Here is an 18,631-nt window from a genome sequence, read left to right on the forward strand (position 1 = left end):
TGGTATCCGACCCTGAAACCGTCCAAAGAACACCCTTTTCTGGAGTTAAATAGAGCACATTGAGTATACACAGATGGCACTCGGGATTCCAATAAACTACGCACCATAATATTTCAATGCCTTTGTTATACTGATCAACAATGACTCCTCCGGGCTGCTCGAAAATCCGCTCCGGTCATCGTTCAGGGATAAAAGTCTTTTTATGTGGATTAAGCCTAGGACACACATGAACAGCGGGCACCACTAGCAGGGATGGCAAAATGCTGCACATATCGCTCACCTTTTATTTCAATTAGAGTAAACACACATTGAAGGAAAAATGACGTTGCGGAAAAGTGTCGCAGCGGCAGAATTTTAGGACTGCAAAATATCGCTCGGCAAGCGATATTTTGCTGCTCAAACATTTTCCTGCAGCGGCAAATCTGGGTCTAGCCAATCAGGTCCATGGTGTGGGATACGTCATGTCTTGATGAACTCGAATATCCATCAACATGGAGGAGCTACTGATAGCTGAAGTTTCACAGCATCTCAAGCTATTTGATTATAAAAATAAGAATTTCAAGGACGTTGGTAATGGGCCTATTGAATGATCCAAAACAAATACTAACCGCTTACACCCCGCATTAATCCAGTTACTTGACATCCTGTATCATTTGTCAGATATTAAGAATGTGATCCCTTTTTTCCTTAATAATAGCAGCCCTTATACAATATATAACTACAGATACAGTACCACAGTCCAGTCTTGTTAAGTGCAGTGCTGGATATATAATAGCTGTTTCTTTGTAGAAAAATGCTTTCACATTGTATCCCAAAATAAATATCATATTTTACATACATATCCTTCGGTAAATAAAAGGCAAATGTTTCTGAGTGGTGTTCTGATATGGGAACGTTAGAGCCTGATAAAAAATTCTGGAGATGGACATGGTTGTTCACTCTGGGTTCAAGCAGTAAAAGTTCAAGAATGTTATACATTTTTGGGGTTGTTGTACAGTGCTAGGAGGTAGTGGGCGGTCTTTCTTTTTTGTATCAGTGCTTCACAACGTTGATGTGTGTGCACCAAGCAAAGTGGTACTGCCGCATGCCGCCCTGCTTCACTCCCTGGAAGCGGTGCCACGCCGCTCATGTGTGTCCGAGGCTTTACTCTGCTATCACTGCTGCAAAGAGGAGACCCTTTGATGAAGTGAGAGTGAAGCTTCACTCCCAGGGAGTGGACAACTTCTTTGTGTATCCAGCTGTACTGAAAGTCATTTATGGAGGGCAGCGTCTGTCTTTCACTACTCCAGGGGCCAGTTGTACTAAACGGATCCGATCCTGGATCCAGGCTCCAATCTTGCTCCTATGACGTATTGGGTTGCACTAAAATGATTTTCTTTTTTAATGCATAGGGTGGTCATTTCTTTCCAATTCCTTTTTTCTCAATAACTTAAGCTTCATTTGACAGCCTCAATCTCCCCCTGTCCGAGACATTTTCTAGTTGCAGCTGTCTGTCAGCACTTGATTACATTTGCTCAAAATGTGTTGATAATTTGCCCTGAACCGACGTTGCAGCTAGCTGTTTGTGTGTATGGTGGCTATACCGCTGTAAAATAATATCTGTGTGTCCATCAGAAAATACACACGACCGGGATTACGGTAACATTTATTAAAACATTTTCAGAAGTTAAAAAACAAAACAAACCAAGATACCTGTATTAATATACTGTTTTTATAGAATCATTTTAAATTATACATGTACAGTAGTTACTTCTGATTTATGTCGTTTAAATTAAATGCACTTCATTTTCTGACATTCAGAATCTTCAATCTCTGCGCCACGCATATTCGCTTCTCATTGGTCAGTTTCCCTAGTTACGGCTGCGCAGCTCCAGGATCGGAAACAAGATTTCGGATCAGTACAGCTTGATCCTGATTCGCTTAGTACAATGCCTTTTCATGATCCGGCTCCATTGAGCCCGGATGCGATCCTGTTTTTTGATCTCGTTAGTACAACTGGTCCCTGAAGAGGTTGATTCCTTCTTCGCTCAACATTTTCAGGACACAACAGGTCTATTGATCCCCTGCGCTTCTCATCCCTTAATGCAGATGAAACATCTGCATCGATGAACTAACTTTGCTCCGGATTACTACTTTTCATACCTTCACAGAATGGAAATGGAAACATCTTGCTCCTTCTATGATTGACAGTGACCCTTGTCTGCACATTTCCACTTGTTGTTTCTTGACATTGATCTAGTCATCATGGAAGGTCCTCTACACTGCAGAGGGAATGATAACCCTATTAAGAATACTACTGCGGTTCATTATTAATAATATGGATACGTGTCTGTTAATTCCCACAATCTTTATTAATATATGTGGCATTAATGTTATAGTTGGTGACAATCGGTACTTTAATTAGTTCCCTAAACACTGAATACATGGGCTACTAGATTATATGCATGTTTACAGTTGTTCAATTTGCGGTTCATTTTTTCTATTCGCAAGGTTGTTTAGCTCACAGCAAGCCCCCTCAGGGTAGTCTGGTTCACCATGACAACTGTTGGATTGGGTGGGGAGGGAGGCTGCGGAGGTGGAAGTAGGGAAGGGGAGGCTGGGATTTGGGGGTAGATAGGGAGCGGAATCAGTGAGTGAGAGGGAGTACAGATGTTAACTGTGGCTTGAGATTTATGACATGCAGCGTGCTCCCTCTGGCTCTCTTCTGTATCATCCTAAATCTTTGTAATCACACTCCCCTCTCAGTTTATTTTACTGTGTTTTTGTCATTACTATGCTACTGTCCTATAGGGTATTGCCATGTGATGAGTGCCGAGTAGGTGATCTTTCTCCATGTCTCATATCTTTGTTTTCTGAGTGCTATGTCTTTTACTCGTTCACTCTCCCTGATCTTTATTCCTATCTTTGACCATGGCTAGTGTTGTCATTAACTGCTGGAATTTACAAGGGGCCAGTCATCCTATTGAGACCACACAGTGCTTAGATTATATTGCATGTTTGCAGGAAACACATTTGGTTTCAGGTGATGTTGCTCATTTTCAAAATAAACATTACAAGGTAATTCCATATTAATCTACTCAGAATAAACATAGGGGTGTCCTTATTCTTGCCAAGAGACAGTTAAACCTTAAAATTTGTCTTCAAGTTAATGATTCGCAGGGGAGATTTTGCTATGTGACTATGCTGTTGAATAACGTAGAGGTCTGTATTGCTGTTCTCTATGCATCAAATATCTTCAACGCACAGTTTTTCATCCAGATTAAACATACATTGGCCTAATTGGGGAATATCCCTGTTATATTGGTGGGAGATTTCAAGTAGCTATTCAATCCGGTGTTAGACACATCTCACCCTTCAGCCACACATTCTCCTAAAATTACTTAATTATTAAACGAATGTGTCTTTTCTTTATCTGGTTAGACTATTTACACAATATTATTTATTTGGAAAGATCTACGGCACGGCTACACTTAACTCTTGTTTTTGTCTGAATATTATGTTGTATTTCTGTATTAATGTGACATTTTTTTTAATTGTACTGTCTCCCCCATTTCCCTGTTCCCAAAGGGTAGGGGAAAAGAAAGGAAAAAAATAATAAAAATAATTGTTCACAAAAACTGTGGTAAAAAAAAAAGTTCAGAAGTTCAAGGTTTTGATCTGAAAGGGTATGATGAGGCTGTCTAATGGTAATACTTTAATTCCCTGCAAATTCTTGTGTTGGATAGACTTGAATCCCTTCTCTACTCAGCGAGGAGCTGATAAGATCAATCAATGTCTCTGAGAGAGACAGACAGCGCTAAAGTGAATTACTGCAGCTCTAAATATAGATTTACTTTTTTTTTTTTTTTAAACCAAAGTTGAGCATTTGAGTCACATGCACCTTAAAACTGCACACCCTTTTGACATTTACCATATGATTTGCATCAATACAAATATAAATACAGTGTGAAAACAAGACGCCTGTGAACTGCAACAATGTTCCCAGCATAACTGTGAACCTTTAATGAGTTGATTCGATAAAGCAAAAGATATTTAGCATCTGTTAGACGACTCACACATATGTACATGCATATTGTATTTGTATCACACAGATGTGTTAGTTTGTATTTTATTGTAACAGAAAGGTTTATCTGTATCCCTGTGGATAAACCTGTGAAGTTCTCAGGAATATGTGTCTCTTGAGTCTCATTCCTTCCACTGCCTGCACTTTGAAACCCATCTGAGACTCCTTGATCTTTACAGTTTGTACAGTGTGGTGTAAAACTCCCAGTACAGTGCATCCTTCCACTGGACTGCGTCGCACTGGTCAGTGAACATGAGACGACGCACCACATCCAGTAATCAAGCGTGACACACAGCCCCAGTGCCCACTTTCTGTGCACAAACATTACTGTGCAGTGCGATTAGAATAGTTCTCATGCATGACTTCTGACATTAAATTAGGCAATTAAAATAACTCCTTCAATGCCCTTAGGGAAATACATACTTTTCAACGCTGCTGTTCCAGTTTGGGTACATTTTCAATAAATTAAGTTGCAGATATAACACAGTCATTCAAACAGGTGCTTTTGAATGTCATTTGCAAACTTTATTGTGATGTTCATTGTGAAGCAAAAAACTGTACTAACACACTAACTGCAATTTCATTGGGCCTCATTCACTAAATGGTGGTAAATGCCCAGAACTACCGCGTGGCAGGAGGAAGCCACACCGCGTGCACAAATGAAGCAGCGGTAGCAAATAAAGCGAGCTAAATGATTCATTTGCAAGGAGGCTGTGTGGTCCAGTGGTTAAAGAAAAGGGCTTGTAACCAGGAGGTCCCGGTTCAAATCCCACCTCAGCCACTGACTCATTGTGTGACCCTGAGCAAGTCACTTAACCTCCTTGTGCTCCGTCTTTCGGGTGAGATGTAATTGTAAGTGACTCTGCAGCTGATGCATTCACACACCCTAGTCTCTGTAAGTCGCCTTGGATAAAGGCGTCTGCAAAATAAACAAATAATAATAAAGTTATCACAATGCGCAGAATTATGCATGAGGTTTCCACACACTGTATTATAGTTTATACTGTATGTATGTATATATATATATATATATATATATATATATATATATATATCAGGGTGCTCGAAAGCAAAGATAAGTACGATTCTGAGTTTGTCACAATGACAGCAACCAAGGAGGACAGAGTGAGGAATCTAAAGTTTACACACCAGGAGCTAAATATTTTGGCAGAAGTGGAGGGGGATTACGAACTCACAGCGTCCTGTGAGACAGTCAAAGCAGAGAAAGCAATTGTTAATGGAACTTTTATGTTTAACTCTGCAAATCAAATAAATATTTGTTTTTTCAACTTGATCTCCCTCTGATTTATTTTGTAATATTAATCCAAAGTCAGTGAAGCACTCGCTCAGTCAATTAAAAGTTCACTCTTTACATTTCAAAAGCTGTTTGGCGAAACGATACTTTAACATTAGATGCCGTTCGATGGCTTGTATTTATGACTGCACCTCAACTCGCACTCTGTGTACATTCATTTATTGGACATTCACAGTTTACTTTGTATATTTTAAAGCTATTTTAAGCATAGCCTACTTAAATATCACACGTACATGGTGCCTATATAAATATATTAACATAGCCGGAAGTGTTGCATATACACCTGCCTCGTAATCTTCAGATATCCCAGACTGTCCGAGGATGTACGAGTACATTGGAACATTGGAACTCGAGTCACTATTGAACAGAATTATTAGTAAAACTGACCTTTCTCTTTTGCTTTTTGTAACACAACATACACAAACGCCTGCTATCATTAATTTTGGATTTAAACAAATGTAAATTATCGTAATAACTTGGGAGAGGCTGTTGCTATGACTTTTTTTTGGGCAGAACAATTTTAAAACATAGTAGTAGCACTGCAGTTTTTGGCAAGAAAAAAGCCTTTTAACTTCTCACAGAAACTGCCATTTGGGGGCCCCCTGGCAAGCTTGGCAGGGGCGGCCGCCCCTGTCGGCCTTCCCAAAATGACGCCCCTGCCTCCTCACACAGCCCTAGTAATGTCTGCCTGGTCCGAAATACTCTCTCCCTGACTCTTCTTCTCGCTCTCCTGTGCAGCTCTTCTGCTGGTTCCTTGACACTGCCTGGTTTCAATAAGTGATACTTTTAACACACGGTGAGGCACCTAGTAAAGTTAGCGCCCTTTGTGAGTATGGCTTGCATATCAAATACCTCCCAAGCAGTATTTTGTGATGTAATTTGCATACATTTCCACACATTAACATTATTCATTATATTTAGAAGACTGGAACACAGTACTTTTTCCACACGCTTTTTTTCCACAGGCTAGTATTGCCTGACACTAGTTAGTGAATACAGCAGGTGTACAAAGCACGCAGTAAACCGCTGTTTAGTGAATTAGGCTTATACCAGGAGGTCCCCGGTTCAAATCCCAACTCAGCCACTGACCCACTGTGTGACCCTGAGCAAGTCACTTGACCTCCTTGTGCTCCGTCTTTCAGGTGAGACGTAGTTGTAAGTGACTCTGCAGCTGATGCACAGTTCACACACCCTAGTCTCTGTAAGTCGCCTTGGATAAAGGCGTCTGCTAAATAAACAAATAATAATAATAATGATTGTGTCTCCAGGCGGTCAGAGGAAAGCACCAGGGCCCCTGATGTAACTAAACATATCTAAAGTGCAAGGATTTTATAAAAACAACCGCAAAGTGACAGAATAGCAAGGAAAGAAAAAAGGAAGATAAAAAACATGCATTCTACTATTCCAAGGAGTACACCATTATGTAATGTTTTTTAATATCATCACTGCTTAAGAATACATAGGCTTAGTGAGAAAAAATACATTAACAGGAAAAAAATAAAAAACAGGCAACACAATTCTAATTAAGCCAAAACTATTTCTCCTCTATGCCCACACAATTTTATAAATTCTTGTACTTTAAGCCCTTATTTATTATTAATTTTTTTCTTTACTTTTTCAGAATGACCTCTTGTACATCCTGCCAGTTCCAAGCCTGTGTTCACCAATGATGTAACCCTTTACACTTCTTTTCCAAACCGACTGGCCAGAGGGGTAAGAAACAAGAACTAACATTTACAGAGGCAAGGCCTCGTTCTTATCAGGATCTTCTTATTCCATTCTTCTGAATTCATTGAAGCTTCTGAGCTTTGCACCACTTCAGAAGCTAGCAGCACGGTATTAGGGTTAGCTGGCTGGCTTAAAGCACAAATTACATATGGATGACATGATATGGCATGGGCCTGGTTTACTGAAGGGCCTTTTTGAAGATTTATGAGAATTACAGTCAGTTAGGGTTGAAATATATAACTAGATAACTTAAGAAAATACTGAACATTTGCTCATACTCATGTTATAAATGCAGCCCATTTTAGAGGGATAGCAAAGGGGGAAGGAAAACAAAAATGAACACATTGAAAACACATGTGATATTGATCTTTGACAGTGTCCTGCAAAGGGCACTGAAGGGGCATCCCTGGGACTGGCATACAGTGCAACACAAAAAGCCATTGAAGTATTGATTGTTTATTTGGTTTTATGTAAAAAAACAAGCTGAGTACTGGCCGCACACCACATAATCATCCAACATGCAAACATCAGTGATATCCGCTGCTTCAGTTTGGGCTGCAGAAGTGAAAACATCTATAACAATATTGTAGCGTTCAAAGGATGGAGACGGAAGCAGGCGTAATTTCAAAAGGCTCAAGCCAAATTTATTTAACAATAAAAAGATAAACAAAAGCAAGGGAAGGGGAACTGGGAGTAAAATAACAGAACTATGCTGACCAATTCTCCTGTTGCTCCGGAACACACTAACACCCACTGGAGACCCTACTTGCACTTCCGCTCTCTCAGACAACCCGGACTGCAGCCCGTTCGAACCTCTATATCCTCGGGGCTGTCACTCAGGCTCCCCCAACCCCAGGCACTCGCTCACACACCCCATGACTCACCCAATCATCTTGCACGCTCGCACCCTACAGCAAAACCCCTTCCTGCCATGAACACAACAACACAACAAACCCCTTCTCCCTCACAATCTAACAGAACACCCGTCGCTTCCACTATCGGATAACTTACTTTCTAGTTCTTACGGCCCTTTGCTATGTCTCACCAGGGTCAAATGTTTCCCCTGAAACAAGATGACTGCCACATGGAGAGTGAACAAACTTAAAAACTCAAAAGGGTGCAAACAGTTTTACAGCCAAGTTTCCCTGGGAATCAGTCAGTCCTTTATTCTATACGGTATACTGTAACTGCAACACAGCCTGGGCACACAATACTACCTGAAGGACTGGGAACACACTGTGCATTTTTCTAATTCCTCAGACCTGTCTTGGTGCAGTTCACCACAACTTCCAACACCAGAGGAAGAAAAAATATTGAGCACCATCAGCTACTGTGCTTTTTATAGCATTTTTTATTCATTACCCTCCAGTATACTAAAACCAAAAAGTTTACGGTTACAGTATAAAATATACGCGTCGTTCAAAATGGTATTTGACCTTTTAAGTTTTTGTAGTTTGGTATCTTTAATATATTGTCTATGGTTTCAATACTATAAAAATATTTTCAATTTGAACATTGGGGTCTTATTGTGTAGAGTAGCTGATGAAATTCCCCCTCCTGTCCTCCGAAGAGGGAGTTCTCAACCAATCTGAATGAAATGTACATTTATTTGAATTGTATTACTATATGTCCCAGCTACAGAAACTGCCCCCTCCACTTTCTAAACTAAAGTTACACCACTGACTGGAGGTACTGTATTGTAGGCAATCATTTCAGTAGAAGTCAATGCAAGTATTGTCAAAATTATTTTTTTGTTTCTAGTTGGGGCAATACTTTTATTTCATTATTGAAATGAGCCACCCAGAAAATTATGGAAAACAAAATGTAAGAAGAGATGCTGTTGAAAGATTTATTTATATATATGCTGATAACATGTAATGTTCTAAAAGCTTGCTAAAGCAGATGAGAAGTGATTTCCCTTGTTGTAACTTGAAAAAAAGCAACCTCAATCTACTGTTATAAATGTTATTTTCATAATGTATTTTATAGATTTAATAGAAAAGCTTAAATCTTTTTAATATTATATTATATTACCTCTTGAAAAACAGCTTATGTTGGAATATTACTTTTTGCAACTCAGTGTGTAATGGAAAAACACATTTAATAAGTTTTCCAATTACTAGAAGCCAGGTCTACTGAAGTCTATTTTTGATTGTTTGTTCAAGCCTGTTCAGCAGGTGCTGCTCTTAGTAACAGCATGGGAAAACATTCTTGGTGACAAAGCTAAAGTTTTCAGACTTTAGTTTTCAGGTGCAGCCTTTGAGAATAAGAGGCATCAGAACATCTAGGATAAATATATCACAATTGAAAATAATATGGCCATATGCTCTCACATTTAGTACATTTTTAAAGTGTCTAGTGTTTTGTACTAATCTGTTTTGTATGACTGAAGTGCTTGTATGCTCACAGATTACCACATAGAAAAATCAAGCAGAACTTGTTTTTAGGGGTTGTGCTGATACTTGTTTTTTCAGAGTAATTGCCATTGAGTAGTATTTGTTGGCAGGTACTAAATCAATCCAAATCCACCTATTTAATGTATACAACTGAGTACTAATCAATGGGAAATAACCTGCTTTAAGTGTTTTAGAAGACGTTTGGAAGTGAATTTCCCGCTCATCTGGGGCGCTGACATTTTTACTGCTATACCAAAGCTGTAAAGTGACAATGAAAATATGTTGCAAAACAAGCAAATGCAACTGATTTGTACGGTGCCCAGGAGGGGACATGAGAGAAAAAATATGTATCTCATGGTCACGAGATACCTACGTCGTGCGTGCGAGATATATATATATTTTTTCCCCTCCTGGGCTCTGTAGAGTCGTCACTTAAAAGTGACCTTGCATTCAAACTAACTCGAGCTACCATTGTGAAAACCTGAGATATGTATTTCTTTATAGATAACACGTTGCCCAGGACTTCAATCCCACAATTCACTGCAGAGATGATTTATTTCTATGGAAACTAAGGAAAGGTAAGACAAATTGTCGCTTATAAAATATAAAAGAGTTTTAGTTATTTTTGATCACGACAGGTTCTATATTGAATAACGCTGCCAGATTGGTATTGACTGATACTCAATAACTCAATAAATTCCATTTATCTAACAACTTCCAATTTCTTAAAGGTAATAACTCAGAAAATACAAGCTTCAGCACACCCTGCTTGTTTTATTACATGTTATAAACCTGTCTGAATCACCTTTAGCTTCATACAGGGCTCTGCATCTTTAAGAAAAACGTTTTTTGGTGCGGGAGGGTTAAACAAAGCAGTTTATGCTTTTAAGAAACATACATCTACACATTGAGCCATATTAATTAAACAAAACCAGTCCCATAATACAGCAAGTAGGACAACAGTGAACCAGCTGGTACAGTGTTTTATGAATACATAATGCCATAACATTAAAAGGGGGTAATTATTATGAATACAAACACTGTTGGAATTGTAGGTTAGCTCTTTACGATGTCTCTAGGTGGTGACGACTGGTATTGTGATTGGGACCTGACATTCAAAAGACAGCAGCTGTCTTCATTTCAAAGAGGCAGCTTAATTTGACAGGAGACACTAATGCTTCGCTCAGCAGTAATCCATAGGGTCACTTGACACTACACTGTAGCTACCAACCACTAGAGGGAGCCTTGTCACACCACCTATTAATGCAGCACAGAAAAGCTTTTAAACACAAGACCTCTGACTTCCTCACATGCACTTCAGACAAATCCAGAAATGAAATGATAGGGCCAATGGAGAGATGGCAAGGCAAAACCGAAAGGAAGCTACAAAGTAACGAAAATTAACATTTAAAACACATGCATTCATTATAACTGAACATTACAGCCATCACTGGCTAGACATGCTCTGAATGCAAATATACTATCTGCATGTAGACGTGCATTTTGATATTACAATACAACCCCCCAAAACAGTGCAGAATTTGTTGCAGTGGAAGCAAAATATTATTTTTGGAATGCAGTTTCAATACCAACATTAAAGAAATCTTGAAAGAATGCATTTAGATAATACATTAGGTTATAACTAGGGTTTGTATTTTTATCACTGTAAAAATGGCTTATTTCACAGCATTTCACGGTCTAAAAATAGGTAGATGCTTAACTTTAGAATATTTAGTTTTTTATGTCCACTTTCTGACATTCTATTTTCACCATCAGTGAAAATAAAAACATAAATACATGTAAAAATAACAACACGTGAAATATGCACTTCTTGTACTGGACAGAGTAATCTTTAGCAGAAATATTCCCAATCTTTGATTCAACTGGTGTCTTTTTCATTGAAGACATTTTAAAGAAATGGTGCAGCTCTATGCAGTGTGTGTTCAATCATTTACCGGAAGCAAACTAAACTGGCTGCCAGGTTCCTAAATGCAGTGCAATAAGGCAAATATTTGCTGTATTTATTCTTAAATGGGAATTTTCACAGGGTGACTACATTTACGCTATGGCTAAATTTCAAGGAAATTAATGGAGTGACTCTACCACAATACCCCTTCAAAGACACCCGGTCCTTTATACACTGGGTGTAGATGCTTGGGGCTCTGGGGCTGTGGTTACTGGCTTGTGCCCTGCCTCTGCCTTCTTGACTATGATTTCAAATGCTTTCAATATACCTTCATCATGCTGTGCTGTAGTTAACTTATAAGTAAAAGAAAACTAAAGGGCACATGAAGCGCATGTGATGATAATAGTCTTCCAAGTGGAACCAATCTGAGACGGAGCTGCTACTGAGCGAGACTCCAAATGCACACATGCTCTGACTACAGCTATTAAAAGACATGTGCTTTGAGCCCGGATTGCAATTACAAAAAGCCAAGCATTCGGCAACAGGCTTTGTTATGCTGTCAATGCAGACGCGTGTTTATTGAAACTGTACTGAGTCCTGTTATCGCATTGGAACCCCCATGAAAGTAAACGGCAGAGATTCCACTCTTCAGTAGCATATTTAAAAAAGGGCTCATGTCTCATAATGCGTTCTTTACAAATAAGGCAGAAGAAAAAAGAACACTGTGAATTAAACTCGCATGGGATTTCATTATTGTGAGCTCTATGCACCTTGTGTTTGACCTACATAACCAGTCTTCCCTGCGGAGGCTCTACTAATGAGGCCATAATCACTTGACACTTCAGTCTCGCATTCATTAAAAAAACAAACAAACTGTGACTTAGTCTCTTTCTGCTTAATTACTGGATGTAATTCAAGTGTAGCTACTCCCTGTGCCACACGTGTTAATACTCAATTAGTATTACATTCACTATTCATTATTTCTACAAGGTACAGAAAAATATAAGAAAAACAAAACGTCAGAATCTGAAGCATAACTTGACTAACATATCAAAATCAATTAACTAACTTGTTAATGGCAGCATTAAATATTTAAGATACAGTATGATTACGAAGGAATTCACTAAATCCATGTGGATAAAACGTTATATTATGCGCTGGTAATCAATGTACTTATATCCTAACTAACTTGATATTGATGTTATGAGGCAAACATCAATACAATGTAGCACTTTCTCATACAGTATTAACCTCTACTGCATACTATTTTAAAGTGTGACTAAACTACATCTCTGTATATTTGAATGTAAGTTAAACAACCCTAGGCACTGGCTTACTCTATGTGTGATGATGTTGGTGCTAATTGATCCCGGTTAAATTGTCTATAGAGGTTATAATTAAGGCTGTATTTTCTTTACGGTTATCCTAGATTTCACTGTAGAGAATATGGTCAGTTTTCCATGTGGCAACGTTATTTTTTTCTGCTTTTATAAATATTATGTTTAATCGTGAAATATCTTTAAATACCTATTTTTAGACCATGAGCTATTTTTTACAGTGAAAAAAATACAGCCCTACCTATGAGGTACCTGGTTAAGCCTCTGAAAGTTATATTGGTGCTGTGACAAAGATGATTTGATGAGCTGTAGAGGATGGTGAATTGCTATTGGCTGTATGTGCAGTGTACCCCTGTATTTCATATCTTGGCAGTTACTGTGAGTTGAATCAGCATAATTCAATTTGGTTCTTAGCTGGATACACTCACAGCCAACCTCTCAAGTGGCTCGTGTGAAAGATCTTTGGATCTGAACTCACAGTATGCAGTTACCGGGACTCTGCAACAACAGGACTTAAAGGACTAGTTCCTCTAGTTTTAAAACCTATTTTTCAACCCTGACTTCGCTTCAGTCCCCTTTTCACTGCCCTTCTCATCGTTGTGTAGTTCAACTTTTCATTTCATTTCATAGTCAAGAGTTCATGTTTCCAGTAGGGGTGTGCAGAAACTCTTACTCTTACTCAGAATTGTCTTTAAGAAGTATTATGTTGCAGTTATTCTATAAATCCATTCATTAATGCGTTGATTTCAAATGAAGAAAAAACGTCCTTCCCTCACATTTACAATTGAGTACCAATCAATGGCAATTAACTTCTGCATTGAGTGTTCTAAAAGCAGACTGGGACGCTGACATCTTTCCTGCCATATTGGCGTACCAAGACCATAAATTGACAGGACCTCAGCTTGTTAGTACAGCAGCAAAACCCAGTATGACAGAGGCCCTCAAAGAGGCTTGCATGCAGGGCAATGTGGGGAAGCCAAAGGAATTATATAATTGAAAGAGTCATTGTTCACAGAAATAGTATTAACTATTGTACCTCGTAAAATACCTCATTTTCACAGTACAGGATGGAAACAAATACAAAAAAGATGCCAAATTTACAGTAAAATGTCTTAAATGATCAAACAAGACTGAAGAGTAGTGCTTTTGTTTTGTTGGTAATAGATCTGTTACAGAATTAGACTGTATTTGAAATCCAATACATGTGTTAGTGATACAGCTCATTCACAGACCACTGAAGGTGAGGAAACCAAACAAATATTTAGGTGAAAACAGGTAAATGCATGTCCGGCACACCTTCAAGAAGCAGCAAAGACAGGAATTTGACATAGCCTTTTACAAACACAATTACTGTCTGTGCGACTTCCTCTCACGTGTCAATACAAAAGGCTCTAACGTCTTAAAAAAAAAAAAAAATATCCAGATTCCTATCACAGATATGTTACAGAATGAACAAAAACAAATACAGTCATAATCATGTATGAACAAATCCCTTGTACATTCTTGCCAGGCTGTCCAGGCTGCAACATCTGGAGAAAGTTTGCAGTTGATTGTTTGATGAATCAAAGCTGGGTATTGGACACTAGTCTTTTTTTAATGCTATACTGCCAGGGGTTAGGTTGAAAGAACCATTCCTGAACTTTGTTCTTATCTACTGACTTCTACCTCAGTCTTAACCTCTGGGTCCACCCCCTCCCCTTGTTCAAAGTGCACACACCATCATTCAAACTAAGCCAAACAAGGTGTCACCACCTCTCTGTCTCCAGTGGGCTCTCTGCAGGACAAACTGGAATGCTAACTTCAGGGACCCAGGTACCGGCAACAAACACGCTGCCTAACAATCCCCGACAATATCTTTCTTGGCAGTACAAATTCCCCAAGAGAGCTACAGAAGATTCTGTCATACAAATACATTATTTGTTTCACAGAATAACTCGGCCCCTGTGTTTACAAAAGACTGATATGGCATAATAAGCTTGCATCAGGCCTCTGGTTATGGTGATTTTCAAAGTGAGGATTCGGTTTTTAAAGGATAAGGCAGCCTTTCAAGTGACTAAAATCCACACTGCTTGTAGGCATTGTCAACAGAAAGGGGTTTTAAAAAATCAAGATACTTTTGAGTGGCATGACACATACAAATAAACCCCATATCCCGGGTCAACTTAGAGAATGCATTTTGTGCTTAAATCCTTCTGCAATGCTCACCTACTTCATGTCCCAGTGCAGTGCATGCAGCATACTGTATGTACACAACATGTATGTTTAAATATAAGGAAGCACACACATGTAAATGTGTTGGGTGATAAACTGCCTTCCTGAAAAACCAACATGTTTCCACATTCCCTTTTTAAAATCAGATTAAAACCCAGCTGGGTGGGAGACTGGTTTCCAGCAGGGTCCCTGTTGTAACCAGTTTTACAGTTGTGTGGCTCTGTGGCACCGGGAGGTAAAGGTGGTACAGTAAATCAGGAGCTCCTGGCATCCAGTCACTCAGCAAGTTCTCACCACTGCATTCCTTCATTTATAATATGTTCCACAGGAAAATAACTAAACAGGTCCTATCAACAAACATAACCCTCTGTCAATTCATAGAAACGTCATGAGTTTAATCTGACTGCCATTTGCCTGAGATGCTGTATGTGATTGGCAGAGTACATTATTAGCTTAAGGAAGGTGACAATATAACACAACCCTGATTTGTGTATGCTGAGAGAAATGCCTGTCTTTCAGAATCACTGCAGTGGAAGTAGATTCATAACTCCTCTGGGGATTTAGGGCATATTACAGTAGATGTATTCTGCTGGTGAAAGGCTACCTGAAAAAGTTATGAGTTGTATGTAATATTCTTTAATATCATAGAAATTATATAGCTTGTATTGTCAGAGTTTTGCAAAAATAGATACCAGGCTGTGCCAAACTGCTGCTGTAGACTGTATAACAAATGTCTGTAAAAAACATAGGAATTAAAGCAACACAGTTGAAAGAAATGTGATGATCAGGAGAACTAACTAATCAGCTACACCATGTAGCTAATGCCTATCTCCCGCTCTAATCCAGACTCCACTGTGATGGGATTCAGAACACAATGTAGGTGGCTCATGTGCTTCCGCGATAGGAATGCTTTTGAATCCAGTTTCAAAACAGGGGGAGAACTTTTAAGGAAAGAATTAACAAACTGAGCAAACGTACACTTGTATCACCAGACACCACAAACAATCCTGCTGTACAAGCACCAAAATCAGCAAGGTGCTCGATCGATCTGGAAAAGATTTACAGCACTGTACAACTGGATGACAACAACCTAAAAACTTACCGCCGTTTGATGGGATTTCTGTGCTGCAGCAATTTTACCTCCCAGATTAGTTGCTAGCCCAGCACATGTACAGTATAAACCACACCGGCATTGAGTTGTACAGTTTTGAGGGACACAGGTCCCCTAACCCAGAGCCCTACTGGAAATCCTACCTTTGTGTACAGCTCTCCTGTGCATAGACACTGGTGCCATCTGCACCTGCTGCTTCGGCTGCTTTTTGACCAGGGTCCCCTCGCTGCCAGTCCTCAGCAGCTTTTCACCTAAGCTGATTGTTTTTGATCTGCTGCCGAAATCTTCTTTCCTGGCTGAAGGAAGCTTAGAAGCTGCTCCAGCTGATGAGGGTCTGACTAAGCGGGAAGGCTTGGACATCTTGCCTGTTCCTGAGTCCTTCTTTTCCCTCCTGCCCTGTGCTCTTCAGTTCCAGTGTTTAATTTCTGATTCCTCTAGTGGAGTTAAGAGGGGGAGGAGTGAGGGTGGGGGGCTCTGCTGTGAAAGGTGCGTTCCTGCAGCTGGATTAGAGCAGCGTGCCTCTGGAGCTCATCTTCTCTTCGGAACAATAAAGGCACTGTATGGTCAGCTGACAGTTTATCAGACCTGTGGAATGTGAGGATGTTGTTGGGATGAAAACAGATGACTGGTCTGCCCCTGTGTTAGTGATTTCTCTCTCTCTCTCTCTCTCTCTCTCTCTCTCTCTCTCTCTCTCTCTCTGACTGCTCACTGGAGAACAGCTGCTCTGTCAGTGACTGTTAAAACCCTCTAGCAAGCACAGACCAGACACAGGGCACAACTAAAGAATTCCAGCAGAGCCCACCCCCTCAGGTACACCATTAGAAGCCAATACAGATGTGAGCTCTTCTTTTCAAATGTTATTATTACGGTTTCCCAATCCAGCCGGCAGATTTATAATAAGCAGTTATCACTCTTTTCCCCCCTTTCTCTTAACTTTCCTGTATATTTATAGATGCAAAAATTACAGATCTCTCTTTTTTTTTTTTAAATAGCAGTCTCCATTCATCCTGGATACACAGCAACTTGCTTTTTAAGAATATTTATGCTACATGAACAAAAAAAAAAAAAAACAGGGTTAGCAGATTTCAGTGGGAAGGATTACAGTTTAACCAATGCACAGTGTTGTGTTCGACTTCTTTCTGTATAAACCTAATGAGACATAAAGATATGCAGTCATGTGTGCTGCTCAGATAGGCTGGTGCTGTAGTTAATCTCTGACCAATGCAGTCCACTGCATGCAGGAAAATCACAATAGCTGAATACTGTGCTGGATTCAAACGAAAAGATGGAAAGTGAAAAGCAACCAATTCACACAACAGCCCTGCTTTTAATAATAATAATAATAATAATAATAATAATAATAATAATAATAATAATAATAATAATAATAATAATAATAGCCACTTTTTTTTATTCTATTCTATTGTGTTACTGAGATGCTCACGGTGACTATATTGAATCGGGTATACCTGTGTGGTTACCTGCTCTCTTCCAGCAGGTTGTTTATTGAAGACTAACACAGTCAGGTGGGATTCCCTGGTTGAAAACTTCCTGTAATAAGTCAGACCATTTCACAGAAGATTAAAGAAACCTGATTGCTCACTATTGTGGGACGGATCTCAATAAAGCAGTTTAAAAAAAAACAAGACTGATATTTTGACCTCAGAAATTATGTAACAAAAAGAGCTTCCTAGAAACACTGCTACCCATAGTCACAGCACAGTATAAGCCACAGGCTACCCCAGTGGAAAAGTGAAAAATGTGAGCTGCAGGTAATGAGATGCCCCCTGCTGCAGGGTACCTCAAGAGTTAGAGGAGTCACATGCTATGAAGCCTGACAAGCCAAAAAACACAAATTAGATGTGATAATACACATTTTTTATTCTTTTTTTTTATTCTTTGTTTTTTCTTCAAAAAAAGTTGGCAATGCCCTAGCAATGTCCAGAGCGTAATGGGACTTATATCATTATACAGATATATGAGTCAAGTAGACAAATCGATGAAGACATTGGGATGGACATTTTGTTGCAATGCTTTTCTTTAGTTTAGCCACAGAACTGATGAATGAGAGTTTATAGGATCTTTTTTCTCCAAAAAAGGAGAAAAAGAATGGCAAATACTAAAGTCCACCTAAACAATTTCCTTGCAGTACAAAGGAAGCGTGCAGTTTAACACTGTACAAACCCTTTAGCAGAACCCTAAACACATCTCCCTTTTAGTCTCGGCAGAATCAACGCTTGCCCGAGGGCACAAATTTGAATCCATCTAATCTTAGATGCCACCTAATTTATACTGACATGAATGAGAACATAATGATAATGTTGGTTCACTTTACTGCACTTTTGTCAATCCCCACTACAAAATACAGACCCCCCCAAACATGAGATAAAAAAGAGGTCAATGAAACCTGCTGAATAATGTTAAGTTAACATATTTAAGTACATACTGCTTTGTAGTTTTCTACTGACACAAGATGAAAAATGTGACATTTCAAAATCTAACATGAAATACTATACTACTATTATGGCTTCCGATAGACTTTTGGAATACCATTGTAGTTTTTT

At 39.1% G+C, this 18,631-nt stretch overlaps 1 protein-coding gene across 9 annotated transcripts in view; it reads right to left on the reverse strand.

Moving 5' to 3' along the window:
- The window catches only part of LOC117435469 (sickle tail protein homolog), a 221,321-nt gene that overhangs the window by 144,156 nt on the left and 58,534 nt on the right, over positions 1–18,631 (reverse strand). For 2 of the 9 annotated variants that reach the window (XM_059019802.1, XM_059019800.1), the window contains exon 1: positions 16,211–16,651. The exons of 1 other annotated variant lie outside the window; for it this stretch is intronic. In XM_059019802.1, the coding sequence (XP_058875785.1) occupies positions 16,211–16,427 (217 nt within the window). In that variant the 5' untranslated portion in view covers positions 16,428–16,651. Of the gene's footprint in view, positions 1–16,210; positions 16,661–18,631 lie in introns of those variants that run through there. 6 more of the 9 variants (XM_059019801.1, XM_059019815.1, XM_059019808.1 and 3 more) reach the window with 6 other exon arrangements.

The sequence above is a fragment of the Acipenser ruthenus genome, chromosome 3 (genome assembly GCF_902713425.1).
Source record: "Acipenser ruthenus chromosome 3, fAciRut3.2 maternal haplotype, whole genome shotgun sequence".
NCBI lineage: Eukaryota > Metazoa > Chordata > Actinopteri > Acipenseriformes > Acipenseridae > Acipenser > Acipenser ruthenus.